General features: G+C 41.2%; 1 protein-coding gene across 3 annotated transcripts; it reads left to right on the forward strand.

Moving 5' to 3' along the window:
• The first annotated feature begins 1,249 nt into the window (after positions 1-1,249).
• Positions 1,250-25,041, forward strand: LITAF (lipopolysaccharide induced TNF factor). 3 transcript variants are annotated; one of them, XR_012656505.1, is made up of 5 exons: positions 1,250-1,354; positions 20,387-20,595; positions 21,015-21,171; positions 21,779-22,192; positions 22,329-25,041. XR_012656505.1 is itself a non-coding variant. In XM_032779640.2 (4 exons), exons 2-4 carry the CDS (start codon positions 20,403-20,405, stop codon positions 21,885-21,887), a joined length of 459 nt encoding a protein of 152 aa, XP_032635531.1. In that variant the 5' UTR covers positions 1,250-1,354; positions 20,387-20,402; the 3' UTR covers positions 21,888-25,041. The 3 variants fall into 3 exon arrangements, 2 of the variants coding, with proteins under 2 accessions (XP_032635531.1, XP_032635535.1); XM_032779640.2 differs by having other exon boundaries at positions 21,779-25,041; XM_032779644.2 differs by lacking the exon at positions 1,250-1,354 and adding an exon at positions 1,805-2,014 and having other exon boundaries at positions 21,779-25,041.
• The last annotated feature ends 323 nt before the right edge of the window (positions 25,042-25,364 follow it).

Genomic DNA, 25,364 nt, shown 5'->3' on the forward strand with positions numbered 1-25,364 from the left:
GGGAACTATGGGATAGCTACAGGATAGCTACCCACAGTGGAACGCTCCAGAAATCGATGCTAGCCTCGGTACATGGACGCACACCACCGAATTAATGTGCTTAGTGTGGCTGCGTGCACTTGACTTTATACAATCTGTTTTACGAAACCGGTTTATGTAAAATCGGAATAATCCCGTAGTGTAGACATACCCCAAGAGAGAATGCAAGTGTCATTTGAAGCATGAACAGCAGCAAGTTTCCACACTAACGCTGTTGTTTTCCAATGCCAGCACACTGAGGGGCAAACACTAAACATCACATCACAAGGACTTTCTGCTGTTTCATCTGTCCCTAAACACTAGAGAGTCTATTCTCCTTCCTGACTTTCATTCAGGCTTCATGGAGAGGGCAGTGACTATCTAGAGATGTGAGGGCAAATGCATTGAAATGAATGGACTGATGCCAGAGTTACGCAGGTATAAATGAGAGAGCAGTTTGGCCTGTTACATACAGATACTCTGTCTGCTTTTTAATCTCAGTGCACGTACAGTGTCCATTAAAACTAATGGCATAGCTCACTGTCATGCTTAGCCTTTGAAATGATCTTGCAAAGGAAGTGGCAGAATTCCCATCACTTGATCTGTTTCAGACACAACTAGAGAAAGCGCTAGCTCAAAAACCCTTAAGGGGCAGGACAACAGAGTCAGATTTTCGTCGTCTATTAGGCATGGACATGTGTGGCACATTGCCTGCACAATTTTTGCAACTGCATGCACTTGACTTTATATAATCTGTTTTACAAAACCGGTTTATGTAAAATCGGAATAATACTTTAGTGTAGACGTACCCTTTGTTTCTGGTTGCTAACTTGAAGGCACCAGCTCTCACACATGTAATTTGCCAGGCGATGGAGGCTGCTCTTGTGGTCTCTACAGAACAGCTATCAATAGCTATAGATGTATTATAGTTGGTCAAAGTCTTTAGCTTAAGACTGAGCAGGCTCAGGTCAGCTGGACGGGCTCTGGGCTGGTTCCTAGGCGACCCAGAGCCGACGTGTGGCTGCTGGGGGAGATGGGGTGGAGCCCCTTGAGCCCTGAGTCCCTGAGCTCGTTCCCAGCTGGAAGAGGGGAGCGACCCCCGGACGCGGTGCCAGGGGCCAGAGGCCGCGGCAGGGGAGGGTCACTCGCTGGGGCGGGGCCGCTCATTAACGCCCCGCTCCCCGGCCGGCAAGAAGGGGCGGGGGAAAGGAGCCGTCCGGGAGGTGTAGCTTTGTCTCCGCCAGGCCAGGCACAGGGAAGTCGCAACCTCGGGCCGGGAGCGGAGCGGGTGCAACTCAGCCCGGGCAGCAGGCGGCTCCCAGTCCCCGCGCAGGAGGTAAGGGCGGCCCAAGTCCTGTGGGACCGGCTGCTCGGGGTCCTGCGCTGCCTCGCGGGGCCCTTCCATGGGGGGCGGAGGGAGCGGCCCTCGGGGCTGCTCGCGGCTCGGGCTGCCCGGCTGTCCCGGACTCGGATTGCGCAGGGCCCGGCGCACACTGCCGCCGCTCTCGCCGTCCCTTCCCTCTGCTGAGGGGGCAGCTTGGGGCCCGCTCGGAGATCGCCCGTAGCGAGCCCCGCTGTAGCGACGCTCTGAGCTGGGGCAGAGCTGGGCGCAGCTCCCCGCGCTCTCGGTGCGTCCCGCGAGGGTCCCGGGGTGCCCGACACCGCCCACCGTTCGCGCTCGCTGCCCTCCCCAGCACGGTGCCCCCAGCAGAGACCGCCGGACACAGCGCGCAACCTAAGCCACGTGGGACTGCGTGAAACCGACCAGGCAGCCACCCACCTCCCCCTCGCTCCGTCCCCGGGCTCCCCGGCCAGTCGGTGACGGCCCCTCCCGAGCGGGGCCCGCTCTGACAGGCGGCCCAGGGCTCCCTAGCCACGTCTCCAGCCGCTTTCCGTGCTGCCTCGATGGGGTGGTTTCAATCTCTAGAGCAATCGGCTTGGCCAGTGAGGGCCCAGTTCCTCCCACCAGTGTAAAGAAGCAGCGACTCCATACGCTGTAAGGCAATAGAGGGGCCCACGAGGAAGAGTCGGGCTGTACAACTGTATCTAACACAACCCTTCAGTTCTTTCCCTGCTGCTTGCATCCCTACTCAAGTAAAGTGGGCTGCTCGGATGGTGTTTCTTGTGTGTGATGGTGTTTCTTGTGTGACTTCCCGGGGCATAAACTGGGCTCGAACTGCTTGGAATTTGTGATCTTTTTTTCTTTCTTTTTTTTTTTTTTTTAAGTTTCTCTGAAGTGAAACCAAAATTTCAGGCTGCTTACTAACCCACTTTGCCCGATGTAGCTTCTGCAGCTGCAAAGCCTGTATTTTCTATAGATTTGTAATTTTGCAGATTTCAGAGTAGCAGCCCTGTTAGTCTGTAGTTGCAAAAAGAACAGGAGTACTTGTGGCAGCTTAGAGACTAACAAATTTATTTCAGCATAAGCTTTGGTGGGCTACAGCTCACTTCTTTGGATGCTGATGAAAGCTTATGCTGAAATAAATGTTAGTCTCTAAGGTGCCACAAGTATCCTGTTAATTTTGCAGAGTCACTCAGTTGGTTTTCATCATCTTTACATTTGTAAGCTCTGGAGCTGTAAGCCTGTATTTTTGGGAAGTATTTTAGTACTTAGTTACTGCATCTGTTTAAAACTTTTTAATGTTTAGTTAGAAACATTTAATACTGGCAAGTGAGATTTTGGCATGAGCTCTTCTATGGGTTTGTATATACTGAAAATTACTCTGGATTAACTATTCCTAGGGAATTAACTGGGATTAATGATTCAATCTGAAATTCACACCCTATTCTATGCTGAATTAACTTCCTTGGGCAAACAGACCCTAAAACTGATGGCAGTGGAACACTCTGACAAATGATCAAAAGTGAAAGGGCATATCTGCATAGGGTAATGCAGGAAAACTGAACCAAAAGTATGTGAAACCCCTGGGTGGAATGTTTCATTCACAAGTGTAGTGGCCTTAATTCACTTTCATTAGGGAGTGAACTGAGATCACTTTTCTGAATGAGAGTTCTACACAGGAGTTTAATACAGTTCAGCTAATGCATTTTTAATTCACACCTTCTGTTAATTTTTGCTTAACTTTCCTGAGTGTCCATGTGTAGACAAAAGTAATAGCTTCAGCGCTTAGCCAATTATATTAAACTTCTTTATCTTCCTGGCAAATCCCAAAGTGTTATGGCCTCTTTGCAGATAGAGTGCCACCCAGATCTGTCTCCAGCTAGGTTTTGGACGTGGTCTAGCTGGATATTAAAATTTGTGGTTTACAAAAAATTCTCAAATGATCTGCAGCTAGGACCACAAATTTTCCAGATAAGATATAAATTGTTTGTTAAATGTTCAGCTATTTTCTCAAAACCTGTGCTTTTTTCATAAGACCTAGTACCATATTTTTATTTTAAAATGACACTGTCTCTCCAACATATAATGTTAAATCTCGTGAGCCTGTAACAGTCAGTTTTAAGAAACAGTGACAAAATTCTTTAAAAAATTCAAGGATGGGCATTAATCATTTATTTAAAATATTTTTTGCTTGTAAAGTTTTACTGAAGAAAAATGGAAGCCAGACTATAATTCCCATTATGTCAGTTGTAAAAACTTCTTTCCTAGGACCCCTGATCAGCTTCTGGAAGACTCTTGGAACCAAACATGATAGAGCCTTTATCCTCCAATAAAGTTTTGAGGAATATGCACTACTTTAATTTTAAAAATTGCTATGAAAAGATAGGAAAATGGTAAACTAGGAAAAAATCTTATTGTCCAGACAGCCAAAAAGTTGGTATGGACAAATGATATATTTAATTACTTTCTGACCTGTACTTAAAAATTCTGGGTGCAGTGGCGTACCAGTGCAATCTTGCTATAGGATCAAAATAATGACTTCTTGTCTCCGTTTCCTTGGAGCAGTTGTGTCTCTCGCTGTGCTGTGTGAATAGATCACACACATAATTAGCCAGTGCACTTTCCAAACAACAGCATGGGCTCATTAGTGGAGAAGAGACAGAATAGCAGTCTTGGTATATTTTGCTAGCTCGGCAGATCATATCAGGATGTTATGCATGAGGGAAAGCCAGTCGTCTTTTTTTCTAGGACAACCTCATTTGAGATAGCAGTTTGTATTGGACAAGTTGGTTTAGGAGAGAAATTCCTCGTTTTTCCTAGGTCATTCTCTTCTGGGTTCTTGCTCACCAAGGAGGGTTGCCCCTGTCCAGGCTTTCCCAGGATCATCTCCTTTTGAGGTAGCTGTCCCAGGAAATCTATAAGGGTGCTCAGTACACACTGCAAGCTGACTAGTTTTATGGGCTCAGGATCATCCTGAATGTCCCTGCTTTTTGTACCTAAAAGATGACAATCCTACCATCAAATGTACAGATTTATTTCTTTGTCCCTCAAAGCAGTGTATGCCTTGGTTCTGAGGTACAGGTTCATGGAAAATATATGCAGTAACAGATTACTCAGTTTTAATTTGTCATCTAAAAGAAGACACATTAGCAAGATGCTATTGTACACCACTGGTGACAGTTTTGGCTTTTTCTCTGTAACAATATATTGTATGTATTTGAAGATTATACACTATACAGTGCTGATGGCTTTTGTAGGTCTGTTATGAGAACTTGTGCATTGACTGGAAAAAGTTGATAACAACATAAGGAGTGATGTTGGATACTGTCTGTTACCAGAGAGAAGTGACAAAAACAAAATAGCTTAAAACATCTATACTTCAAAAACAAAATAGCTTGAAAAGCTGGGAAAAAAAGAGGCCTGTGAAAGATGGCATGTACTGTCAGTAAATACCACAAAGTGCTTTATAGAACTACCATACACATACAAGAAAACTATCACCCATTGCTAGAATACACCAGCATGACTAGATGAAATATGGAAGTTATTGTAACAAGAGCCAGCAACCCCAAGCAGCTTAGGCACAAGAAGTGAGGAATATGATGTTCAGTTAAAGCAACAGGAGAATGTGTGTGGGCAACCAGTAACTACCCATGTTGGGAGGATGTTCTTGGCCAGTTAGTATTTTGGAATCTGTTAAAGGGTAGAAATTATTTTCATCAGATTTTTTTTTTTTTAACATTTTTTCACTTTGTATATAAGAGCAATCTCTTCTGGCACAATCTCAAAGCTAACTTACATTCACTTCTATTTCTGAAGCTGAATTTCACATAGTAAAAGTACAAGTAAATGGTCTTAACAGAAGTTATTTTTTGGTCCTATTGGATTAATTCTGTATGAATATAACTGTTTAAAAAATTGATAATCTGCCATAATCACTTTTAAAGATATCTGCTTTATTGTCTTGTCCAGGAAGTCACTAGTGTTGCTGTTAATAAAATTAACTTTCATTAATGGGGATTTTTTTAAATAAAGGTTGCAGTACTTGCAGATAGTTGAGAGCATGAAAAGAAATACATTCTCCCCCCCTTTATTTAATAGTAATTGGGAATCCTAGAGCATTATGCTTACAGGCTCAAGAATACTAATGCCACTGTGTTGTAAAAATAACAGTGATTGGGAACAGCTGGTAAAGATACAGTTAAATGTGCAGCTTTTCATTTTAGTCATCAGAGAAACTTTGCTTCTATGGTGAAGAGAACTGCAGGCCAGGGTTCATACAGACTCTGAGGCCATGTCTACAGGTGCTGCAGAGCCATAGCTATGCCCGTGTAGAATGGATGCAGACTACAGGAATAGAAGGGGTTTTTCCATCACTGTAGGAATGCCACCTTTCAGAGCAATGGTAGTTAGGTTGAAGGAAGCATTCTTCTGTTGACCTGTTTGCGTCTGTGCTTCGGTTAGGCTGGTATAGTTGCAGCACTCAGGTGTGGATTTTTTTTACAGCCCTGAGCACACTACTTATACTGACTTAAGTTTTTAAATGTTGACATGTACTGGTCTGGAAGTTGACTACCTTCCCTTCAGGTGGGATATGAATGCAGACTCATTTCTGCCATGATACCCTGCAACCATGCTGTTAGTTAATCAACTCAATTCTTGTAGGCAATTGGGGAAAATCTATAGAACACACATTCCATTATCAAAAACACAGTAGTATGGAGATATGTCGAATCACCTTGGCCCTTTTGTTTGTCATTTTTCATTTAGTCTTTTTCTATTAATCTTTTGATTGTGAGCTCTGTGGCGTAGGAACCATCATCTGTCTCTAGCATGATGATGGGGAATACCAGAAACCAATACTGTATATCTGTTCTTACACTGTAGATACTGTAACACCAGCTGTACCTGAAGTTTTATCTACTGGTGTCCTGAGGATGGCACATGTGGCATTTCTAAGGAAAGACGCTACTGTAAATTCCTACCTGGAGTAAATACAAAACCACTTTTCTTAATAAGCCTTTCTCTCTCTCAGTTGACTGAAAGAAGAAAACTGACTACTGGTGCCATCCTGAGTGATGTATTTTTTGGCATGCTATCATTCTTTCACTGCTGCAGTTTGGTACGTTATCCTGTATAACCAAGTTAAGGGAGCAAACTTGTGGCAGATATAGAATTTCTCTTAAACATTCCTATTCTGCTGAACTCTCCTACAAGAGCAAGTAATCAGGAATGTTTTAGAGAATTTCTTATCCTTGGAAGTGAGTAGAGTTCCATAATTGCCTGATAAATTTGCATGACAAGCCATTGGCATAATTTGCTTTACTTGAGAGCTTCTCTAACATAAGCCAAACTTTTAAGCATGAAATACTTTTTATTGCTCAACTCTTTCTACACTGTGCCAAAATATGTTTAGACATCTTTAACTTATTGAGGTGATCTGGCTTGAGAGATGGGTATGTAGACATAAGGAAAATACTAAAGCAATACTTTAAATTCCTCCTGAATCCTGCCTCAGAAGCTTGAAGAAAGCAAATGGTTTATTTAAAACAAACAAAAAAACTTCCACAAAATCGTTGTTCCCGATTTAACACTTCATTCTGCATACTCAATCCACCTTCAAGAGCTAGGGTAGTGTCAGATCTTATGAGCCAAGCAGGGTTGTGCTGAATCAGCAAATTATCTCAGAGACCTCCAAAGATCATACTTCCTATGAAAGTGGTGGGTGGTAGCACAGTAGGTGGCAAATCCTCCCACTGTCCCAGTGTTGTGCCAGAAGGCACTGAACTCCGGAAAGGACCCTTTTTCACATGACACAATAATAGCAAGTGTCAAGGACCTTTTTACATATAAAGATGCCATAGTAGCTATTCAAAGGGTATTTTTATCACTTATGTTGGCTGAATTCCAATTTGAGTAATTACATTTCTCCCTTTCTGTTTCAATTGGATTAAGATTATTTTTGCTTTTGTCTACAATTTTAATGTTGACATACGCTGTGAAATTGCTGCACTACATTCCAATGGTGGATGAAAGATCTCTCTCTCTCTCTCATTTACTATATGTGAATGCTGTGAGATTTAATGATAAAGTATTTTGAGATCCGCTGGTAAAAAGCCTAAGTGCAAAGTAACTCAGGGATGAAGATGTCTGAACTGGTGACAGAATACTAGTAGATCATTTTAAAATCAAAAGCTTCTTTTTCTGATTGTGGTGCAGCATGTGACACTTACTGTTGTTGTCTGATGCAGAACATTAATGCTTCCCAGACTTCAGTAGTTGTCCCAAATCATGTTGCTCTTTAAGAAAGTTGCTTGTGGAAGTGTTGCTCAGGAAAGTCACTTGCCTTAGCTTTCACAGAGTATATAACAAAGCCTTAGTCTGCTTCCAGTTTTGGAACTGGACATTTAATATGAAGAAGCTCGATTCTTGCTCAGGAAAATGTATAGCTCAAAAACTAATTCCAGTATCAAGTGAAGTATTAGTATCTGTTTTGCTTAGAGCTCCTTGCTTGTAATTAGTTGATGGTGGTTTTTTGCTGTTGTGTACATTAAATCAGGTCATGCTGAATATTGTTTGTATTTCCTCTTGTGAAATATTGGAAAAAGTCAAGTCCAGTTGTGAAACTATATTTCCTTTTGGCATCCATGCACTGGCCCAGAATCTCACTGTCATGTTTCCTTGTGTACCCCCTTACTAATGTAAATGGCTAATAGATAGCACAGCTTCTGGATTATCAGGGCCAATTTACATTGCCCTGGTGTAGGTTAGAATCATCTGGGAGGTACTAAACGTATGCTAGCTGGCAATGGATCTTATGACTTTGTACTAGCTGCGTACAGTCAGAATACTATCGGCTCTGGCTATACTGAGAATAAGTGAGGGGGTGGTGGCTGGGCCAACTCTGCCCCGCCAGAGCGCTTCCCTAGGGGAATTCTCAGCTGGCCATATCAGGCTACTCTCCATCCCACTTGTGTAGCATGTGTGATTCCTAATTAATGCAAGTGACAGGAGAACTGGACCCACTAAATCTAAAGGGTGGATATTCCTAGCACACCAAACTTTTATGCCAGTGCAACTCAATTGACTTCAAGTAAATCTTAACTTACACCAGTGTCGGTGTAAGGTGAATCAGGTCATAGTGTTTAAATGTACATATGCCCCATCCCGGGTTTGTTTGGGCTTTGTATTTTGGAGTTTGTGTTCCCCACCTCCATTTTATTAAGAAATTATCTTCACTGCTTATGGTTCCTGTGGGGGAAATTCTACATTAGTTATTTCTGACTCATTCACAATGCCTTTTGTTTCCCTCTAGTAAAGTTCACCTGGCCACAGCTTCTGTTTCCTTCCAGTTAGGACTTCCTGGCCAGGTGTGTGTAGTTTAAAGATTCCACCAATGTTCTCGCAGTGTGTTTTTCCTAGAGTAGGAAACATCCTCTCCCCCAAAACAAACAAACAAAACAGTCCCTCCCACAACTTTCCTTCCTGTTTAACAAATGTGCAATGATCTGCATGGGCCAAATTCTTTTACACCATTATGTGTACAGATATTCCTGGGGAGTTCAGGTCTGTGGCTTGCCTTTTTTGATGCAACAAATAAAACATTTAAGCAGACGTTTAGGAGGGCCTGGATGTTAAAATATATAAAAGGAACTTTTTTGAGGCTTAATGAACAAAAGTATCTTCTTTCTTTGATTTTTTTTTTTTTTTTTTTTTTTTTAAATTGCACCAGCTTAATCTTAAAATACCAAGAGGGAATTTCAAGATGGCTGGCCCATATTGAATCAAGTACAGTGGTCTGGAGCAGAGGACCACTGGCTCTAATGGATTTTCAAATGAGGAGAGTTTTCCTTAGGGAAGAACACTTATTTTACAAAATCTGAAAAAGCAGGGTTTTATGCTCATAGACTTACAGACTGTAAGGTTAGAAGGGTCCATCATGATCAACTAATCTGATCATCTTCTGCTCTTGCATTAATGGGAGAATCTTAAACAGATCTGAACACATCAGGCAGACTATTGTCAGCCTATCCTAGGTACGAGTGAGGTGCCTGTTACTGTTCCCTGCATGCCATAATATGTCATCTCTTCCAAACCGTATATGACACATTAAGCACATGCCTCATTTTGCTTTTGTCACTTTTTTTTTTTGAACTGGCTTGTTTACAAGCTTTCCTCTTACACACAGTCTAGTTTGTTGTTAAGTTTCTCTTGAGCTGTATGTTTGATTAACAAGTAGAATGCCTAGACTTCTGTAAAGGAGGTGTGGTCATTCTCTGACTGCTTTCTGAGAAGTGTTTTAAAAAATCAACCCAACACCCCCACAAAGCTGTCAGTTTCAAGCAAAGATATGTAGAAAAGAAATTTTTATTAAATTTTTTTAATTAATCAGAATGTTGAATTGGACCTTATTACGGGAGAGAGGGAAACTGTGTATGAAAATGAGTCTTCTCATGAAGAGAGATGGTTGCTGTTTTCTGTAACCTGCCATCAGCAGCAAGCAAGTCTCTGATCTGTGTTGCCATACCTGAGAGCAACAACAAAATTGATGATCATAGGAGAATATCCTCCTAGCCTTACGTAAAAGTCTTCACTCCAGTTATGCACAGACACAAAGCAAGTTGCATGTCCGCTCTCAAACAGAGGCTAAATATTCTTATACACAGAGACCAATGATTTAAGAAATACAGTCTTTACCTTTTTCTTAATCATCCATATTTTGATAGGAATGTAATCTTTGGTCAAATCAACTTTTACACACTATGGTCCAGTACATCTCTGATATAACTCCAACAAAATAAGCTGGCATTTTTCCTCTTACCAATGTAATTACAGCAGTAGTTGGTGATTATGACAGTGCCCCTTCAAGATTGATAATTAGTACATTAAGCTTATGTATTTTTCTAAAAATACATAAACCAATTTTTAGTTTGGCTTGCAAACCTGGCAAGGGGGAGTATCTACATCCAAACATTGCAGCACTGTGTTAGTACCAGAGCAGGAAGTGAAATAGTCTATAAACAAATTGTCTTATGACAAGTTAAAGTAGTATGGGCTGCATGAATGGACTATAAGGTGGATAGAAAGCTGGCTAGATTGTCAGGTTCAAAGGGTAGTGATCAATGGCTCCATGTCTAGTTGGCAGCTGCTATCAGGCAGAGTGCCCCAAGGGTCAGTCCTGGGGCTGGTTTTGTTCAGTATCTTCATTAATGATCTGGAGGATCGTGTGGACTGCACCCACAGCAAGTTTGCAGATGACACTAAACTGGGAGGAGTGATAGATACGCTGGAGAGTAAGGATAGGATACAGAGGGACCTAGACAAATTAGAGGGATTGGGCCAAAAGAAATCTGATGAGGTTTGACAAGGACATGTGCAGAGTCTTGTACTTAGGATGGAACAATCCCATGCACTGCTACACATTAGGGACTGAGTGGCTAGGCAGCAGCTCTGCAGAAAAAGACCTAGGAGTTACAGTGGGCGAGAAGCTGGTTATGAGTCAACAGTGTGCCTTTGTTGCCAAGAAGGCTAACGGCATTTTGGGCTGTATAAGCAGAAGCATTGCCAGCAGATCGAGGGATGTGATCATTCCTCTCTATGCAGGACTGGTGAGGCCTCATCTGGAGGACTGTGTCCAGTTTTAGGCCCCACACTACAAGAAGGATGTGGAAAAATTGGAAAGAGTCTTGCGGAGGGCAACAAAAATGATTAGGGGGCTAGAGCACATGACTTAAGAGGAGAGGCTGAGGGAACTGGAATTGTTTAGTCTGCAGAAGAGAAGAATGAGGGGGATTTGATAGCTGCATTCAACTACCTGAAAGGGGTTCCAAAGAGGTTGGATCTAGACTGTTCTCAGTGGTACCAGATGACAGAATAAGGAGTAATGGTCTCAAGTTGCAGTGGGGAGGTCTAGGTTGAATATTAGGAAAAAAATTTTCACTAGGAGGGTGGTGAAGCACTGGAATGGGTTACCTAGGGAAGTGGTGGAATCTCCATCCTTAGAGGTTTTTAAGGTCAGGCTTGACAAAGCCCTGGCAGGGATGATTTAGTAGGAAATTAGGTCCTGCTTTGCATAGGGGTTGGACTAGATGACCTCCTGAGGTCCCTTCCAACCCTATGAAATAGTGTAACTAGTTGCTGTTTTAAGTAAAAACACAAACAACCCCTAACCCATAAATAATGGAGACTTTTTTTAAAGGTTGCTTCAATTTTAATATTTTAAAATGTAAAAGACATTTAAAATGTAAATATTCGTGTAATCTGACAAATCCTTTAACCACCTTATTTGTTCATTAACTTAAAAAAAACAATTCTTCATGAAGAATTTATTATCCTCTTTCCAGCTCTTGAATTGTGTTATCGAATCATCGTATACTACGTACTTGGTTTCAGTCTGTATATATTTAAACAGATTGGGAAACCAGCCCAACCGATAATTATGGATTAAAGGTTAAGTCAGTGATTCAGTTCTTCCTTTCCACTTCTGACCTGTTCCTCCCAGTCCTGAAACTAATCCGGTCTCTTTCAGCTACTACAATCAGTATTTGTATGCATTGCTTCACTTCCTGATTCCTTTCTTCCTCTCTTTGCTGTTGGCTCCCCACAGTACACGTTTGAGTCCTATCTTCACAGATGATAAAGGGTGCATTTTTTTTTTCTTTTCCCAGTGAGACTGGCTCTGTCAATTCAGCCAAACATGATTAAAAAGCCCTGGTAAGCTGCAGTGTACATCTGTGTAAGAAAAGTTTCTCTACCATGTGTTGGCTAACATGGTTACTAATACATAGTAAAATCTTAGGCAGTGTGTACACTATGGAGACCATACTGGCATGGCTGTGTGGGCACAATCCCGTAGCGTAAGCACAGCCTATACCAAGAAAGGGGTTTTCTGTCAGTGTAGGAACACTGCTTCCCTAAAGAAAGATAGCTACACTGATGGAATGCTTATGTCAACGTATCTGTCTCCACACTGGGAGGTTAGGTTGGCATAACTGTGTTGGTCTGGAGTATGTGTGTGTGTGTATGTAGGAAGGTGGTTCCCCGCACTCTTGACTGAGGTACGTGTAGCCATGTGGCACTAACTTTTAAGTTTAGACTAAGCCCAAGTGTGGACAAGGCAGTTTGTAGTCTTCATGTGTAAACAAGTCTACCACTGGGCTTTTTAGTGAAGACAAGGCAACAGGCTAATACTGGAATTAACTGGCCATGTTATGTTTTAGGGGTGAGCATAGATTACAGCAGAGCCATTGTTTCAGACATGTTAGGCCTTGTCTTTTTGGTTCCTGTGCTACTTAAACTGTATCCATGTTGGGTATCTCCTCCCTCTCTCCCTGAGTGACCATATCCTTTGCTTTGTCTCCACTAGGATTTTACAACTTGGAACTAGTTCAAGTTAGCAACTTAAAAACCAAAACCCACACCTTTTCTTAATCCAGATAAATGCATGTAGTTAGTGTTGCAAAAACTATGTAGACAAGGCCTACATCTCCATTTTAATAAGGATTTAGAGGGCTTTTTAATTGTTAAACTGACATGATTGAAAAATACTTTGTGTGTGTGCTTATCTAAGTATACTATTGCTAAGTTTCACTCCACTGTGCACAGGTGCCTTTCAGACAACTCATAGTTACAAAGTCAAGTTTTATCCTGAGGACTTTTTGTATCTGTTGTAAATCCTTGATAAACTGGGTCTGATGGAAATTTTGCAAGAATCTGGACTTCAGCAATAAATCCTTAGTTAATAAGTTATGGCTCTTTGGGGATCATTTTCCCCTAAAGTTTTTAATGTCTCCAATAGCTAGACAACTAGATTGTGTAACCAGGTGTCTCACATTTCTGTGAGGTGTGGCCAGCAGAAGCTCTCGCTTGTTAAAGTCAGCAGTTTCAGGTTAGGATGTGAATTTGAACCCTGTTCTTGGCTTCAGATTGCATGGGTTTATATCCTGGGAACTTGCTTGGAGATTCTGGGCTTGCATGAACTCAAATCTCCAACCTAAACTCAGCTGAAAGTACCACCTTATTTAGCAGGAAGGAGAATCATAACTACTCAGGATTTGTCTGGTTTTGAATTGTTTCAAACTGTTTCCACCCACAGATGTGTCATCACCAGGCTTGAGTATGGTTATGAAAGTTTCACAACCTCCATTTCATACTCGTCATGGGAGAGGAGTATCTTTGTGTGTCACTCCCTGGAGTAGGATTTGTCACTTGGCATTCAGCTGTTTATATTTAATGTACTAGCTAATCGGAATAAGCGTCAGTTCTAGTTTGAGTGGAGCTACTCATCAGTGTTGTGGTTTAACAGCATTGCCTACCCCTCAGTTCAGTGACTTTTGTGCTGTGCAGAGAAACAAATCTGTAGTGGGAGCCTCTCTGGGTGGAAAGACATAAAGGGATGCTGCCTCCTCCCCATAAACAATTTTTTTCCCTCTCCAAAAGACACAGAGGGATCTGGGCCTGGGGGACAATGGGCAGGCCTGGGGAGCTGGAGCAGCAGTGAGTAGTTATGATTCCTTAAATACAATTGACAGAAAAAGTTGGGGTAGGTGGATTTTATGCTGCTACTAACTCTCCACTGAGCACTCAGTGATTCATCTTCACCTAATAACACAGCATATTTGGGTGCAGTGAGTCAATGGCATTGGTCGAGGAAGGGAGATTGCAGACAGTTATGGAGGGACAGAGGCCAGAACCTTTGGCCCTTGCCTCCTACCCATGGTTCCGTAGATTGGAAGCTGAGGAGGAGTGATAGCCTGCACAAAGGAGCTACAGTTTGTCCATTATTTTGTGCCACTGATTTAAGGGCATATGTATATAAAATGTATTAAAGTGGAAGGGAACTGTTCGTGCATCAGTGTGAAAGTAGATCCAGTCTTACATTTAGTCTGTATTCTACTGTTAGAACATTTTTTGTATATTCTAGTTTTGGATCATTTAATATAGCTTAATTATTTGCATACACAACTTAAAAATAGCTCTGTGAGGCACTGTGCTAAACTGATACCTTTCTACTGTCTCCTTTATCTTTTGCCATTTATATAGTCTATTGCCTTTCACCACCACCTTTGCTATCTGAATCATTATATGGAAAGAGCTTTTTTTGAGGACTGGGAGACAGGACTCCCAGTTCTATTTCTACCTCTGCCACCCATTCATCACTGAGCCTGTTTATTTCTTTCAGATACGCTGATTTCTCTTTGAGTTAAATGAATGGCTCACTTCATATATGCCAACTCTCAGTCCATTAAAATGCTGCGAGACATTCAAGTCCTGCCTGCTCTGAATGATGCTTAAGATCTCCTGGGACTTCTAAATTGGGGCTTGCTGTGGTGTTTCTGGCCAAAATTTCTTCTCCTTTCCAAACTTGGGCAGTGTTTTAACATTTAACACAAGTGGGTGAATGTCTATGATATGTTATATGTAAATAGCAGTAAAAGCATGTTGAGTTCCAAGATAAGCTATGGTATATAATGTAAAATGTTTTGGGTGAATGGGTGGAAACCTAAGTAAAACATTGGGACATCTGTCGGGGCATAAAAATTAATCTTTTTATACAAAATATCCTTATTTAAACTAAATAGGTTTTATATTTTTAATATCTGGTTGAAATCATGACAGCCTATGTTAATGGATAATCTTAGAGTCATTTGTTCTTCTAGCAATCCACATAGGGTCATCTCTTTTGAGTTCTTCTCCATTCTAGTTTGTTCCTCAGAATCTTTGCAGCAGATCAAATCCTTTTGAATGACATCCATCCATCTAGTTTTAGGTCTTCCAACCCTTCTCTTCTCAGTGTAACAGCCTGTTTTCTGTTTTATTCTTTGTCTTTTCACATGCCCAAACCATCTAACCCTGGATTCCCTCAGCTTTTCTGTAATTGGTACCATCTTCACACTTCCCCTAATGTTTGTTCTAACCCTAGGCATCTGTCTTTAACATTTCCACTGTACTCCAGATCTGATCCTATCTCTTTCTCAGTGCCCAGTATTCAAAGTCATACCAAAGTGCAGACCTAATTACTGTCTTGTAAATCTTTATTTTCAGTTTAATAGACATTCTTCTATCACTTTTCTCCATTTAATCCATGCTTTCTTCTTCTGTTCATTAGTTTGTCATTGAGTTCACCATTATTGTCTACTGTGGAGCATAGGTACTCAAACTTCTGTGTTTTCTGGTAATGGTTGCTCCCTCGCTCCCCCTGACTTGCTCTCATTGTCTTCCTGCTGGGTATTATTGAATCTACAGACCATATACTCTTTTTTTGGTTTCTGTTAGTTTTTGTACCATTTTTTTCAAGTATACACCGGTATCTCTAATTTTTCTTCCCCTTCCTTTTTGCTCTCCCCCTCATGAACTCAACGTTATTGGCAAAAAGCACACATCAAGGTGCCACTCTAGATGTTTTCTATAAGGGTTGAGCATCGATGTGAACAAAAATGGGCTTAGTGCCAAGCCTTGGTGTACTCCAACTCTTACTAGTAACTGTTCAGTTTCTCCACGTGGCCTTTTAACTGTGGTGAAAGCACCTGTGTACATGTCCTGGACATGTCTGATATAGTCTTCAGGCATCTGTTTCATTCTCATACACCATCAGATGACTTCCCTCAGAATATGGTCATAAGTGTTTTCACTCTTGAAAACAAGGTGCAAGGTTTTCCTCTTTTCTCTGTTCTTTCGCAACCAATCTTAATGCAAAATAGCATCCATTATTAACTTATCTGTTACATACCCTGACTCATTGTCACTGACCTCACCTCTCTTCATAGTCTCTTCTCAATAACTTTATTCCAGATCTTCATTGTGTGGCTCATGAGATTATGCTGTGGTGTTACCACAGTCTTGTATGTCTCCTGTTCTCTTGGAACATATTACTACTAATATTTTTCACCAGGCATCTTCAGTCCTCATAATGAAATTAAACAGTTGTCAACATGTTCACTACTTACTGCAAGAACTTCTACTACTGGTATGCCGCCAGGGACGAGAGTTTTCTTATTTTTCATGTTGCTCCATGCCTCTGTAATGTCCCTTCCTAGGACTGGTGCCACCAGACCCTGGTTTGATTTTTATCATTCAGCACGAGTCTCTTCATACTTAACCTTTTTAAAGTAACTTCCCCGCTGTTCCTTAATCTGGTTCTCATTGAACTTGTTTCCACTTTCATTGGCAATGACTTTGAGATCAGTGTCTTTAGTTCTCTTATTGCAGGTCTTTGCCAGTGTAAAGATTTCTTTCTTGCCCTATATGGTGTGCTATAATTTATTACAATTTAAATAAAGTATTAAGCAGTACATGATTGCTGTTGCTCTTTTAAAGACCACAGAGCTGGTGGCAGTCACTGACTAAGCACCTGGAACCAGAGTTGAATCGAGGTCCATGGCTTGAAGCCTCTAGGTACAATGATATAAGAAAGGGAAGCTGTATAGAGTATTCAGTCAGGATATTTTAATTTGCTCGTTCACCATATATTTTTATCTTGAGGTTGGTGATATCAAATCTCTTACAAACCTGATCCACTTAAAAAAACAAAACAAAAACCCCCCTATATTACTTCATCAGAAGAATGTATGGGCTTCTAGATTTCTCAGTTGCACCTACCTGACTTACTAAAGATATGCTATACCACATCCAGACATGTTATACCACATCCATGTGAAACTGGGCATGCTTTTACTGATATGAGGCCATGTGAACTGGTGAACAGCAATGATAGAGAAAATCATAATGTCCAGCTTTCATCTAAGTCAAGCTTAATGAATAAACCCCAAGAAATGTATGCCTATCTTGAGGCTATGAGATTTTGTTCTTTTTATAGTCTGTCCCTTCAAACTTTATTCATATAAATATTTACTACCTTGAAATTAATTTTTGTTGCAGTAGGCAAGCATTAAAAATGCATTGGTTTAACTAAAGATGTGTGGCTTTTTGTCTTTTGTTTGTTTAATTAAATCTGTTAAAACCACTGCAACGTTGTTTACAACAGCGTGTGGATGCTATTTTTTTTTTTTTTTTTAAATGAAGCCCAGTTGCTACAAAATTTGAATCAAGTTGAGTGCACAGTCAGGTTTTTTCAACTGTTTTTTTTTTTTTTTTTTTTAAACTACATTGTTCTTTTAAACAAAAGCATTTTTAAACTTTAATCCAACTTCGAATATAGGCAAGGCCCCTGAAAGACTCAGCCAGAAGGAACAGCTTCTGTTTATGTATCTGAAGCCCCAGTAATGGGCAACAATCAACAGAATAAGAACATAATACTTAAATGGGATTGGCGCACATTTACACGTGAAGGAAGAGCTGTTCCTGAGAAACTCCGTATGTGAACAATTATTCTGGAATAAGGGGGTCTTGTTCCTGTTTAACTTAACCCACAAAGTGAATTAAGAGTTTGTTCAATCCAAAACTGGTATTGATTTTTCTTCTCTCCAGAGAGCCTCTTTTTAGATAATGAGTTTCCCCTTAAAATATAAATAACTCTTAATGTTGTTCTAATTCAGCAAGGTTATATAGGATCTGATTTTAACATGGTTTGAGTTGGCTTGATTTTTGAACAGCAGTTAGTTAAAACCTCTCCCCTACCCTTCTTACGCACTCCCACTTACCTCGTTTCTCACAATCAAGCTTCTGCTCCCACTTCTGGATTTTGAAGCATTTAAAGTATGTGTAGTTGCTTTAGGCCTTGCTGGCCTTTAAGAAAAAAGGGGAAAATAAAAAAAGATCTTTGACTTGTCACTGATGTCCTTGAACTTGCATGCAATGTCTGAGTAGTGCTGAGCACTGATAGACAGTATCACAGTAATCCATGTGACAGCCCAATCTAGTTTGAGCTAAAATGGAATATTGAAACAGTGCTGTTGAAACTGTTGCCATGAGCTCAGAGATCTAAGTAGCATCTAATCATGGTTTATATTGTCAGCTACTCTATCGACTTTCTTCAGTTAATATCTGACTCATCAATTTCAGAGGTAGGAAAGTCTCTTAGCAGCAGTCAGTTGTATGAGGCCATTGGGCTTTCAAATAGTTTTAGGCCCCAATCTAGCAGTGAGCTCCATGTGGTCACAGGGATCTGTCTCCATGGAGCTTGTTGTGGATTGGGGCTTTAATTTATTCAGAAGACCCAGAAATTGTCAACTTTTGAAATGGTCCATATAAAACTTTTTGCCCCCCCAAAACACGAGTGTAAAATTCTTAAATTATAGCTCGATAGAGCCGAATGAAAAATATTTTGTCCACACGAATATTGGGCAGGCAATGGAAAAATCCTTGGCCCCACACACATGCTACAAAGCCCTGTCTCTCATGACACATTAGCAGAGAGGATGATCATCCTTTCCACTTCTTGAAATCAAATTAAGTGTTTAGCTATAGGCCAAGTTGCATAACTTAAATTAGCTGCAGTGCTTCAGTGTGGACACTCAGTGCAGTGACTTGGAACAAGTATAGACTAGAAGGCTGTCATAGCTGGGATGTTTGATCTAATAGATGAGTCTTCAGAAATCTTTGGGAGGAGAAGAGGGAAGACTTTTAAAACTTATGCTAGTGTAGACAAAGCCTTTTCGTTGACGAAACAGTGTTTCAGTTAGGGATGTGGAGGAAACCCCCCTCCGCTGCCCCCCCCGCAACGGCACATGTTTCACCAACAAAAGGGCCAGTGTAGACAGTACTATGTTGGTGGGAGAGCATCGCCCACCGACATAGCTACCTCTGCTTGTTGAGGGTGGTTTAATTATGCTGGCAGGAGAGCTCTCTCCTGACCGCATGAAGCGGCTACACAAGAGGCCTTACCGCTGCAGCAGTGCAGCTGTGCTTCTGTAAGCTCTAGGTCAGGGGTGGGCAAACTGCGGGCTGCTTACGGCCCGTTAGACGTTTTTATCCAGCCCTCAATTTCCTGCTGGGCAGCTAGGTCAGGGGCTTGCCGCGCTCTGCCTGCCCAGCGCTCACCAGCCTCTGATGCTCAATTCCCTTGATGAGCACCATCTTCCAGCGTGCAGAGCCCCACTGCACAGGCAGTACTTCACTGCACTGTTTCTGGGATCAGGAACTGCCTTCCCCCTCCCCTCAATACAGCAGCCCCCTCTCCCCACATGCGACAACGCGCCCAGTCCACTCCTATGGCCCCATCTTGGAGAGTCTCAAAACCGCCCGGGGCTGCGCCTGTCCCAGCTAGGGTGCCTCTGCCTGTGGCGGTGCTTGGTACAGCCGCCTTGGTGTCCTGCTGGCAAGCCCTCTGGCAGTACCTGGTACTGCCCCTGTAGAACCCCATCCTGCGCCACATCCCATGACTTCTCTCTCCCCCACCATGGTATCCCTTATAGAGCCCCCCGTTCTACACCCCATAGAGTGCCCCTCCCCCAGGGCCAACATGAAAAGAGGGTGTGTGTGGGGGTGGTTGGTGTGTACAGGGAAATAATTCCAGAGTGATGTCATAAGGTTTATTTTTATGAGAATTTCCTTGTCATTTTCAGTACAAAACCCAAGAGATGGAGATAGGTTGAGTGAAAAAACTCTGTTTTGGCAAACAGCAAGTGTGGTAAAATTGAAAACCCTTGAAAGGTCAAGGATCATATTTTAAATGTGATTTTAATGACTCGGCACTGGGGTTGAGTTGAATCCAGTGTGCTAAGCATGTCCTGGGTGGTTGATGGCAGGTAGCACCCTGGAGGATTTGAGCTCCAAATAAGAGAAATTACAGGAGATGGAAGGGAGAGGTTGCTAGCCTGCTGTGTTAGTAAAAATGCTGGATCTGCCTCTTACAGCATCTTCAATTAAAGAAGAAGGAAGGTTGAGGAAAAACAAAAATTTATTCTGGAAATAGTGTTTTTGGATGAGGAGAGGCACTGTATACAAAAAACTCTGAAGAACAATTTTTAAATATTTAAAAATAAGACTAACAAAAAATCCTGTTCAGATTTATTACTCTGAATAAAATGTTTGTCTGCCAGCCAGCCACCTTCTTACTTGTTATCTGAATGTACCCTGTACTATAACTTTTATTCCCTAAACAGCTTGTGCATTTTGTCTGTTTTCCAGTTTTGTTTTAGAAACAATGTCTGCTCCAGCATCCCATCTACCAGCTCCCAGTGGCTACCCAATCCCATCAGCACCCCCAACATATGAAGAGACAACAGGAATAAATACTTACCCTCCTTATCCTGCCCCGGAATCTGGGCATGGACCGGACATGAAGAGTATGAACCCTCCTCCGTATCCTTCACAACCTGTTCCAGCTCCTAATCCAGGTAAGTCTGAAATACTGTTCAGTGTTTTTATATCTGTAGTTTCCCCTTGGGGCCCTAATCAAGGTGCCATACAGGCATGTAGCAATCATGATACAGAGAGATTCCTCCATAGCCACAAGACTTATTTGTCCCACTGTGTATATTACATGGAACTAGAGTGAAATGAATCTCGCATGTTTTCAAGATATCACCTATAACTGCTTCATCTGACTTTCTACTGCTTTAAAGCCAGGTTTATTTCTAAATAAGATACTGTTCCGTTGATTGCAGTAGTGTAGTTTCCTTTTATCTTGTAATTCATAGTGTCCTCAGCACTGAGTGTATTTTTATTGCACAATGTTTTGGTTTAGACATGAAAAGTTTTTTCTTCCTTTTTTTAACACCTGGGGTAAACAGTGCCTTTCTCTTTGTTTGCTCAGTTACAGTTCAGACTGTGTATGTGCAGCAGCCAGTAACATTTTATGATCGCCCAGTTCAGATGTGCTGCCCCTCCTGCAACAAGATGATAGTGACACGTCTCTCGTACACTTCAGGAGCACTGACCTGGCTGTCATGCGGCAGCCTCTGTCTGCTGGGGTATGTTGATATAACATGTAATGCTCTCGTTTGTGATTCTCTCCACGCATGTGATTTCCATAGCTCAAAGAATGGCTGGGGAGCTGATCTCAGAAAGGGGTGGAGTCTGTGTCTGGTGAGACTCTTACATTACTCTCCCTCTTCCGGAGAAGGAGACTCCCAGTCTTGTTTTTATTAAAATATGAACATAAAGCCTTTTAAACAAGCTAATAATGCAGAGAAGTTTCCACTGAATGTGTGTGGAAAAACCCCCTCCCACTCTGAGCAATCATTCAGAATCCCTTTGACCTTTAACACGAGGGAGGAGAAAATCCTGGGCATAACTGTCAGCAGGTTCAGTAGATTTGTGGTCTTTCCATACCTGCTGGGTTTGGTTAGCTGCTCTTCCTGTGAATGGGACACCTCAGGGTCTCAGTGACTCTCATGCAACCCCTGCAGGGTTCACAAGCCCTGCTTGAAAACCAGAGTGAAGTACAGTGCTAAATTCTGCATTGCTTTTCCTAGTGCTGCACTATCCCATTTTCAGTTTGGCAACTACTGTACATGGGAAGAATGTTACTTGCCATGAATTGAAGGCAGAACGAAGGATGCTGTTTTATCTTTGCAGGTGTGTAGCTGGTTGCTGTTTCATCCCGTTCTGTATTGATGCCCTCCAGGATGTGGATCACTATTGTCCAAGCTGCCAAGCCCTTCTTGGTACCTACAAGCGTTTGTAGGCAATATCAAATATTGAGTGAAGATGGATGTCCAAGATTGTTCAGCACCTTTTCAAGCTCTTTCTGAACTTCTTGAAGATCTCTGTGCATTGTCATTGTGAATGGATCAAGATTTATTTCACTGTTTTAATAGTAAGAATCTGCTTAGGGGGACTCAGGACTGTTAAGGGGATATATAGTCTGTCACTTCACAGGCCATTTAGTCAAGTTGGTAGTGACCAAATTTGTCCTCTATGGTTTATGCAAAATAGCTGATGGTGTGGGTCTGGTTAATATTAGAAAGTTCCCCATGTGGATTGACACCTGTGTCACAGAGACCCAGGTCTGAACTTGCAGGCAGGCAAACTTACTTTCTTACGCCTAGAAGTGATGCCTCTGGGAAAGTATTGAAGCAGGTTGGCAGGGGACTGCCTGTGATGGTCCTATTCTGTGGCTGAAAAGGACTTCTGGTCTCCAGTGTAGTCAATCTGATACCTTTTACGTGCACTAAAATTCACTTTAAATTTGTTTTTAAAAATTGCCTTTAAAAGAAACAGAACTAAAAACAGCCTTAAGTTTTTGGCTTTTCCCTTAGACTGTTTTACCAAATCCAGCCCACTCAGGCTACCATGTCAGATGGCTTCTCAACATGGTCTCCCAGTTTCCTTGCTGGTTGTGAGTTCAGTCAGACCTTTAGCACTGCACATAGCGTTTTTGTGCAGGATTTTTTTTATAAATATATGTGTGTGTGTATATATATATATATATATATATTTTTTTTTTTTACTGCTGAGTTATAAATCTGTGAAAATTAGCTTTCTGATGGAAATGCTGATAGAGCAATGGCTCTATCAGTGTTGTCTTTCCTATAATATAATTACATGAGCCAAATGGTAAATCTTTAAAAAAAACAAAAAAAACTCCTTAGGCCTTTAAGTTTTATAAAGCTTGGATTCCATCTGCATAAATGTTAAAATCAAACCAAAACAACTTTTTACTTGCTATTGGTGTAATCTGATCACATCTTTTCATTAAGAAGGTAACTTCTTTTGTTAAGGAGTTTCACTGAGTGAGTGCTAGCTGAATAAGACTTGTATGGTGATATTTCAAATGAAAGAGAAGTTTCCAGAATGAAATATGGGTAGAATTTCCAGAGACTGATCACAGGAATTGAGGTTTGAGTCTCTGAAGATTTGAAATACTTCTCGTTATTGGGGTAGAACTGTTTGACAGAAACTACTGCCTAACGCTGCTCCTTGTGTCAAGTAGAGCATGATTCCATCACTGAAGTTTCAAATGTGTTTGCTGTGATTTGGTTGAATGAGGTCTGTGTAAAAAAGCAACATTAGAAGTGGAGTTTAAATATGAGCTGTGATTGTAAAGTTGTATTAACCCATGAAAACAATAAATATTGCAACTATAATTCTTTAAAAAAAGTCTCTCTAAATATTTGAATGGGGTAACTTTTTTCCCCAAAACATTACAACTTGTAACATTGAAATGCAGTGGCTATTGTACTACAGATACATAGCTGACTTTTTCTTTCTTTCTTTTTCTAAACTGATTATGCTTTTTGTGGTTCAATTTGCAAGTGGTTTTAAGAACTCCTTCTATATTTAGAAAAAGTTTCAGGTCTGATATTTAGCACACCACAAGAATTTACCAAAGTAGCAGCTAACTGACAACAGAATAATGGAGGTAAAGAGCTGAAACTATTTTATGTACTTTACACTCTGCATTTATGGTGTTTGTGTTTTACATGTGTGCTATCTGTAGACAGAGGTTACATTAACTCAAGAAAACCAATGCTTGGTGACAATAGCAATACCCCATAGTGCCAAGAAGTGTCAGTAGGGGTGACTTCTGTGGAAAGCAGAAAAGCAGGTTTATGCAAGTATTTAAGGTTGTTTTTTTTGTATTGTAATCCAAATAGAAGATTCTGCTTTCTGTTTTGCAGTTTGACTGTTCTGTTTTTTCCATCAGACTTATTTTCAAACCTTGCTATATCAGCATAAGCAACATTACCCTAATAACAAAATATTCTTCTTTTTAAAATGTGGTTGGATAAGTTTAATTTTCTGTAGTTTCAGATATGCTGCTTTCCCCAAATATGATCAGTGTCCTTATTTTGACTATTTATACATTTAAAGTAGTTTTTCCTACTGTTTCCCACTGGTACTGGATATATGCACCTATTCTGTGCTGTTTGTTTTTGCAATATTATACCAATTTATATTAACTCTCTGCACACACGTTGTATTGACTGTAACATGCTAATAGCAGAGACCTAGAAGCTGTCCCATGAGGAACTTGAGCTCATTGCAGTTCACTGGAGTATGGGTCAGCTTGCCCCGGAGCATTTTGTGGGATCTGGATCTAGAGCTGCAATTCAGTTGTTAAAATATTTGCAATCAGGCTATTGATAGAGACTTTACACAAACATTAGTTGATCCTAATTTATAACATTATGTGTGTCACAATGACAAATCATGCCTTTATTTTATCCACATCTCAAAATATCATTCTTGGCTCAGTGTTTTTGTTTTGAGACAGATGGAGCAAAAAAAGCATTTGACACTTATTAACTCTTCATTCATTTGCCTGATAAAAGGCAGATTTAAATTGCACCTCTGTCTTTGGTCACATCACTCCTTTTCCACATAGGCAACCCTGTTTGTTCAACAAACGAACAACAGATACATTGTCAAAGAAGTATTCACCTAAGTTCCCCTATCCCTACATAGTGATGTCATGGAAAACCTGAAGCGATAGCCCCTCATACTCACAAGGCACAGAGTTTGAGTTTTGTTTAGGGTGCGGTTTGCCACATCTTTTTGTCTTGTCAAAACCGGAATAAGGCTTATTGCGTGGGAGGATTCTCTGAGCTTGATTTAGGCTTGCTAAACCACCTGCAAAAGCCATCTACTACCCCCTCTATGGTTTTGTTCTGAGCATTGCTCCTCAGATACTGTTTCTTGTGTATGTAGAGACTTCTTTAAATTAAATGGACCAAAACAATTTTCAATGTCCAAATAAGTGTATCAAGGAAATGCAGGAAATACTACATTGTGTGTGAGGAAAACGCATTCATGTTCTGGATTACATTGAAGTCACTGTCTGCTTTTATTGCTGAATATCTTCTACAATAAAATTGTGTTTTGGTTTTTGTACAGAGTGACAGTTGTAATGTTATGAAATATTGCATCCAGGGGTCTGGTAGAGGGATGAAAATGTGGGCTGGAAAGGTGATTCTTGGGATAAATACATGTATTCCTCAAATGTTGGTGCCTAATTTTAGGTCCCAAGTGGGAACATTTTGGTCTTAATCTAGAGAGATGGGAACACTTGTATTTGGTTGCCCTAAAGAAATTTCCAAAACCCACAACAGTAAACTGACCCGAGGAACCAAAGGGCCATGGCCCTCCCACTTTAGAAAGTGGACAAGCCTGGCCCATCTGCTCTTTGCCATGGGCCCAGCCCCCTGCCCCTCCTCTTCCC

The sequence above is a fragment of the Chelonoidis abingdonii genome, chromosome 9 (genome assembly GCF_003597395.2).
Source record: "Chelonoidis abingdonii isolate Lonesome George chromosome 9, CheloAbing_2.0, whole genome shotgun sequence".
In the NCBI taxonomy this organism is placed as follows: Eukaryota; Metazoa; Chordata; order Testudines; family Testudinidae; genus Chelonoidis; species Chelonoidis abingdonii.